The 7,376-nt window shown below is 28.2% G+C and overlaps 1 protein-coding gene across 3 annotated transcripts in view; it reads right to left on the bottom strand.

Annotated features, from left to right (window-relative positions):
- Positions 1-2,944, bottom strand: part of Dera (deoxyribose-phosphate aldolase) — a 51,942-nt gene extending 48,998 nt beyond the window's left edge. Inside the window, exons 1-2 of one of the 3 annotated variants that reach the window (XM_075377961.1) lie at positions 2,815-2,944; positions 822-1,009 (exon numbers count right to left, since the gene is read on the bottom strand). In XM_075377961.1, coding sequence (XP_075234076.1) covers positions 822-1,009; positions 2,815-2,836 — 210 coding nt within the window. In that variant the 5' untranslated portion in view covers positions 2,837-2,944. The other 2 variants (XM_075377962.1, XM_075377963.1) reach the window with 2 other exon arrangements.
- Between the last annotated feature and the right edge of the window lie 4,432 nt (positions 2,945-7,376).

Here is a 7,376-nt window from a genome sequence, read left to right on the forward strand (position 1 = left end):
AGAAAAGTCTTTTCTCAATAAGCAAAGTAATTTTTTTCATTTGTCCAAATGTCCCTGACGATCCTCCTGTGATAAGTAATGTGTGAAAATGTAGAAATTGTGTTGACCTAATGTAGAAATGTACAGACCTAAGAATCTTTTCAACTTTTAAGACTAACTAAAAAAAAAATAATCTATGAGTGATAATTTCAACAGTCAGAGTTTCTATATAAAAAAATGCAGTTTAGAACATTTTACATCAAACAATGTCAGAACTAAATGGAAAGAACTTTGGCCTCATTAAACACAAGAGTATAATTTTCTGTGGTTTAGTCAGCAATTAGTGACAGTTGTTGAAACTGCTGGCCGTGGGTATGAATTAAATTTTAAACATTTCTCATATTAAACAAAATTACACAATGTTTTTTTTTTTTTTATAGTTAATACGCAAAACACTTACAGGATTAATGTTGAGTTATAATATTATTGTAATGTAATACGATCCAAATGTTACAACATACCATTGAGTATAAAAAAATTTTAACTTGAAAAAGCAATTGATTTTAACTATATCTGGATACTAATATTATTATGCAGTAATAATGATTGAACCTGTATTATTCAGGTTTAATCAACACCACCATCTCAACTGGTGTGCCTAAGTCATCAACAAGACCAAACACTGTGTTATACAATTGTAATTCTAAACCTTTGGTGAAAGTGTATAAAAAAAAATCAATAATACAGTAAGGCATGAACTAGATGAAAAAATACCTTTAATTTTAAAATAACTAAAATATCATTAACTATTATATTAAGATAAATCTGTATAGCTTAATTACCGCAAGAGGCCCTTTACGGTTTGCAGTATAATCCTCATAACGTAGTTCTTCTAATGATTTTGAATTATAAACTTGCATGCATGTTATACATTGATAGCACACATTAACTGAATGTGTTTCTGTCCCATTTCCATAATAGAAGTCTGTAGTAGAAATTGGTTCAAACCTTATAATAGTTCCTTCTACACCTGTAGGAAAAACCAATATATGTACGTTTAATAATGAATTAATTTTGTAAACATAATAGAAAATATCAATAAAAAAGCTTTATATATGTAAAGGTTATATATATAATAATTATCAATTAAAAAATAAAAATCATTAGCATCTTCATTGTGCACACCACTTCATCAATATATTAAAAATGTTTAAAAATGCAAAAAAGCACTTTCTTAACCATATATATATAAATCCATGTTGGATATTTCTGAGCAAATACTTGATCAGCTTCAAATTTGTTCATACTAAACATTGTAGCTTAGGATCAGGAAAACAGAATATCTAAATGTTGAAAAGCAGGTTTGGACAATGGTGACCTGTGCAACATCAAAACAAGTCCACCACATTTTATCACTACTGTGATCAGCTTTGCGAGTTATCAAGACGTGTTCAGATGCTAATTTCTTCTTTGGATAGAGATTAGGGTTAAGACTTTGTTGGAGAAAGGTTAAGGTTAAATTACAAAGGTAAGCCTTCTGACATTTAATATTTAAGATTAATTGGAAGATGGTAGCAGGATTGATAAAGTATGAAGTTCAGTTCATGGAATCGTTAGTTACCTAACCTTAACAACTTGAATTACAGTAATCAAACGAAAAGTGATTCATTACTATAAAATTAATGCCATGTAGTAGAGACATGACATGTGTTTGTAGCATATATAGTACCATGTCTGTTGGGTATACAATTTAGTATAACTAAAAATTTTAATTTGTTGAAGGTAGTGTATTTCTGTAGCTTTATTGAATAACAGCAAGTCTGAATAATGCCTATCTCTAGTGTTGTATGAGTATATGGCAGCATTATTTAGGAACTGTTGGTGTTCCTTTTCAAAATATATACATCATTAAATATAAACATTTACTACAAAATTATTCACAATTTAGATGCCACTATTGAAAATTATTTTCAGCCCTTATTTATGTCCACATTTAATGAGTAGACACACATTACTGGAGAGATTTATCAAATAGTTTAGCAATTTATTACGAATGGCAAAGGTTGCATAACACAGCTCTTTCTCTAAAGCCAAACCATTGTATTGAAAACAGTTTCATTACCTACTTTGTAAGGTTTATTATTTTTTGATATTGAGTGACAATTCTTTTTTGAAAAAATGGACAATCATAAATGTAAACAATAATAAGTTACCACATCTGTTTTGGACATCTTCAATGTCTGACAACCAAGCTAGCATGAATGAAAAAGTTGTAATAGAATGTTAATAATAAACTATTTTTACATTTTAATAAGTCCAAAACAAATTTATTATTCTAGATAGTTTTTTGCACGATTGTATGTACATATCTAAGAAAGTCACCTTAATATTTAAAACAATTTGTAAAAGTAGTTTCATCTTTTAAAACCTCAAGATAAATTATACTTCTTTCAATGCAGCTTGATTAGTTATTTTAAATCAGATTTACAAATCTTCATATAAAATTTCGGGAAAAAACAAAATTAAAAGAGCAAGATGCTGCGATCTCAACCGAACAGCTTTAGCGAGTTCGTTAACAAAATATTTATAGATGTAATAAAGTAAACTAGAAATAAATATACGCTACGTTTATTTTTTGAAGTTACCGCATTCAATTCAATAAAGAGTATATATAATAAAAACAATACATACGAATATAACAAAGATATAAGTTCCGGGATTACGGGAGACGAATATTAACTTATAAGTTATAAAAGAAATAACTGTTAAGTTAACAAAAAAATTAAATTTTATTTACATCTCTGGCAAAGCTTTTAACCTGAAATCACAGCTTACCTAATTTAAATGCATTATTCATCTTCTATACTGACAGAATGCAATTGCACCTTTAACAAAGTTTTTCTTGAATATAGCAAATCAGCTGTTTTAAGAACAGCGTTCAATTTATTTTTGACTTGTATGCTCGTGCGGATTTGGGCGGAGAAGGTGTAATAAAATATATCCTAAATAAACTGTCTCTAATATAAAAAAATTATGAACTTTTTTAAAATAACAAAACATTATAATACAATAAATTAATTTAAATCCTAATTTTTACTAATGAAGGCTAATTACATTTTTTTGTTGTTACAAACTACAGTTAGTGTTGAAACGTCAAAATAGTAGGAAAAAATAATTTTTTTTACTTTCTGTTCTTGGTCGTATTATTTTAGACTGCAAACAATTGTTTAACATGTCAACTTAGTTACCCCAGCCAAAATTGTTTAAATTTCTTTTATTTCTTGGAAATCTAAATTTGTTTTTTTCCTTTTTGAAGTACTTTTTCGGAATCCGAAAGCAAATTTTTTTAATTTTTTATTTTTATTTAATACTTTTAAAATAGCGTGTTTTGAATGCTTAATTAAAAATATGTTTGAGAACGAGATGAAATGATAAATTTACAGAAAATATTTTTGTTGAAAAACCAAACATTGTAGCTAATGTGTACGGAGCCATTAGCGAAATAACACCGTGACTCATTCTTTCTTTTCTTGCTTGGCCTCCAGGAATTACCGTTCGGTATTACTTCTGAGGATGATATATATTAGTGTAAATGAAGTGTAGTAGTCTTGTACAGTCATTTCGACCATTCCTGTTTCACTTGTTTTTACAAGTATTAAGTTAAGAGTTTTTAAAAATTGGTTGTTGGATTCTGAAAACGTACGTTTTTTGGAACTGTAATGTCACCAATTAATTAGTTATGGTTTATGGTGTTTTTGGATTGTGCTAATCTTACAATGATAAAGAAATCTGTTATGTATGTACAAGGATCACTTGGGAAAGTTCTCAGCATGACCAAAAAAAAAAGAAGATTTTTCAGAATTATTTTTTGTTTTTAACATAGTCTTCATTTCAATTATACATTTAGACAAACTTTCCAAATTTTTAAAACCCTCAATATAGTGCGATTGTCTAGTACTGAAAAATAAGCGGTTGTCTCAACTGTGACCTCGCTATTTAAAATGAATCTTCATCCAGTGAGGCATTTCTTAAAGTTTGGGAAGAGGAAGTAATCACTGGGAGCCAAATCTGGCAAATATGGTGCATATTGAAGCAGTTTGAAATGTAAGTCATGAGAGTTATGCAGCAAAAATCACATATGTCAAACTGCATTAACATAGTGAAAGAGTACTTCCTTTTTGGACAGAATACAATTATCCTTCAATCAAGCATTCTGATGATGGTCCTGTCTTTTTCCAGGTAGTTGTACCATTCCTAAAACTGTAACCATGAGTTTTTTTAGCAAATTGAACCATTTTTGTTCTTCTTTGGTACACCCTTCACCTGTTTTAATCTACTGTTTGGTCACTGACATGTTGTAATGATGAATTGAAGTTTCATCTACTGTTATAAAATGTCGAAGAAACTCAGTGAAATGGCATTTAAATAAGTCTAAATAGTCTAGAGAAGTGTCCAGCTGCGTACATTTTTGGTTGACTAACACAGAATATTTCTTTTCTGAAAATATGATCATTTATAAGAATAGAATGTGTTTTGAGTGAATGTTGCATGTACTTAAGTGTTATGTATTGTTTTTATCAGGTATGTTTTTTTTTACTTTGCTCTGCAGTTTTTGTTTAACATGTTTGTTAAGTGTGGGTGTTGTTTATAAAAAACTGCATTATGGTTGAGGTTTCTAAAAAAATATATTTCATCATCACTAACGCACAGTTACTGTCTGTGTTAGATACAGTCAGGTTTTAGAGTTCCTGATTTAATTTTTTAATTTCTTCTAAACCACATTATATCATCTAATATAAGTATATACACAATATATGGAAATATCTATTCCTCTATCTGTATCTAAGTTCCTCTTTTTTTCTGTTTAGCCTCTGGAACCATTGTAAGGTATTACTTTAGTGGATGAATGAGGATGATATGTATGAATGTAAATGATTGTAGTATTGTACATTCTTAGGTTGACCATTCCTGAGATGTTTAGTTGATTGAAACTCAACCACTAAAGAACACCGGTATCCACGATCCAGTATTCAAATCTAGTAAAGTATCTGCCTTTACTAAGATTTGAACCTTATAATTCTTGACTTCAAAATCAACTGATTTGTGATGACAAGTTAACCACTAGACCAGCCAAGTGGGCTTCCATCTAAGCTCCAACACAGATTTTATAGTCTATAATCCAATTTTGAAATCTTTGCTTAACCATTTTATAGTGTATCTGATACCTTTCTATATCTACTGGCCTTATGCATCTGTATACTTTTATTCTATGTTTTTAAGATGGTTGTATGCAATTATTAGTTTATTTCTTATTGTAAAGTTCTAGTTTCATTTTTTAACGTAGCTCAATATCCCTTTTTTCCGTGTCATTTTTTAATGATTGATGATCTTATATTACAATTAGATTTTCATCTACCTTTGCACAATAGTTGATTAGATAATCTATAGATCTGCAAAAGAGGGTGATCTATATGTCTGTAAAAATTATTGTAAGTTTGGACTTTGTCAGTTTAGCTTGTACACTGTGTTGTCTGAAATAATACTTTTTTCTATACCTTATTCATTGCTACTCCTACTGTTGCATATCTGTTACTTAAATTCCTTTTATTTAATTCTGAACAGTTTGCTATCCTTTCATCTTACCTCAAACTCTCATCATATCTATCCTAATCTATCTATTTTTTGCTCTACATTATCTATCCTGCCTTTTCTAAACTTCTAACTCTATGTTGTGATTCAAATTATATCAAAATTTTTATACTTTCTGGAAATATCTTTTTGAATAATACCCACCTGAAGATCTGATATCTGATTTTGGAATTATTTTAAGTTTCAAAAATTCAACTCATTAAATTAAATTTTAAAAAATAAAGGAATGGTAAAAGAAATTGCTTACACAGCTTTCAACTGCTCACAGACTGAAATAACTTAGCTTTAAGTTCTGTGGTTCACACTGTATCACTCAATCAGTTTGTACACCCAACAACTACTACTTCCTTCTTTCATGAATCTGGAGTCTCTACAAATATCTACCATCAATTGGTGGTGCCTGTGGTACACCACTTCTCCAAGATACACAAATAACTAATAACAAGGTGGCTCATGGTTCCTAGAGGGAATATAATTCTACCTTATTAAAAAAATGCTTCTAAATTGCTTGAATATATAGTTTGTAAAAATATCAAAAATCTTTTTTGGCCAGTCATAACTGATTGAACATGGAATGCACATTGCATGATTGATACATCAACCAATTGAAAATGTGATGTAATTTATCACAAATAGTTTAATTCTAAATGTCTAAGGAAGATTCTAATAAACTGCATCCTTTATGCAGAACATGCAAATGATAAAATTCTGGAAACCTAAGGGTGTAAAGTAAATTAGAATTACAAAAGACTTATTCATATTTAATAAATAGGTTCCTGTCGATCATCAAAGTGAGCAGATTCCTGTAGAGCAATCAAATTCCTTGCATGCACTGTCATTTATTATTGTCTAATAGCTGTAGAAATTTGTTGCCACTTAAATTAATAGATAAATGAAGTATTTTAAAGTTCAGACTGGTTTCTTTTTACAATTTGTCAATATTATAATTATATTAAAGATAAGAAATCTTTACAAATATTTTTTTTAAATGATGAAATAATGAAAATTAGCTTTAAAAAATATATAATAGATTTTAAAATATCACGCTAAAAAGAATCAAATAATGCTTTGTTAAGTTTCTCTTTAAAGTTTTACTTTTAGAAGTTAGCACCAAAGTAAAAGTAACTATCAATAACTTCTAACCATGGCTCCAATTTTTTTAAGTTGCTGTATTTATTTATCTTTTAAGTTTAATTTGTTTAAGACTTTTTTACTTTATTTTTAATCTTCCATCTTTACTCATCTTCGTAGCAACGTGCAAAACAGCTTATACTAATTAATCATGCTATATATTTGCAGAGTTTAAAACTTAATTATAACTTAATGAATTATTTTATTCTCTTATTTAGTTTTTTACCTATATAATTTGATTTCATTACCAAAATTTTCTTGAAAAATTAAAAAAAATTCTTTTTTTATTACTTTTTAATCTGACTTAATTTTATTGCCTTTGTGACATCTACAAAAAAATATTCTAAAGATATCAATATTTTCTCATTGTCTTCAACCATTTTAACATTTATTTCAACAAATGTTGCAGTTAGTGATAATTTTTCAAGTCAGCTATTATTTAAGTTGTAGATATTTAAGAATATTCAATGAATTCATAAGTTCAATTTCATAAAAAATAGTTTAGAGCAATTAAAGTGATGTTTTAAAATTAAATTTTCAGTTTTTTGCTCATGTTTTACTGTTGATTACTATTTCCTTAGAACAATCTTTTATGAAGAATTAATAAAAAAATACAA

The sequence above is a fragment of the Lycorma delicatula genome, chromosome 10, assembly GCF_047948215.1.
Source record: "Lycorma delicatula isolate Av1 chromosome 10, ASM4794821v1, whole genome shotgun sequence".
NCBI lineage: Eukaryota > Metazoa > Arthropoda > Insecta > Hemiptera > Fulgoridae > Lycorma > Lycorma delicatula.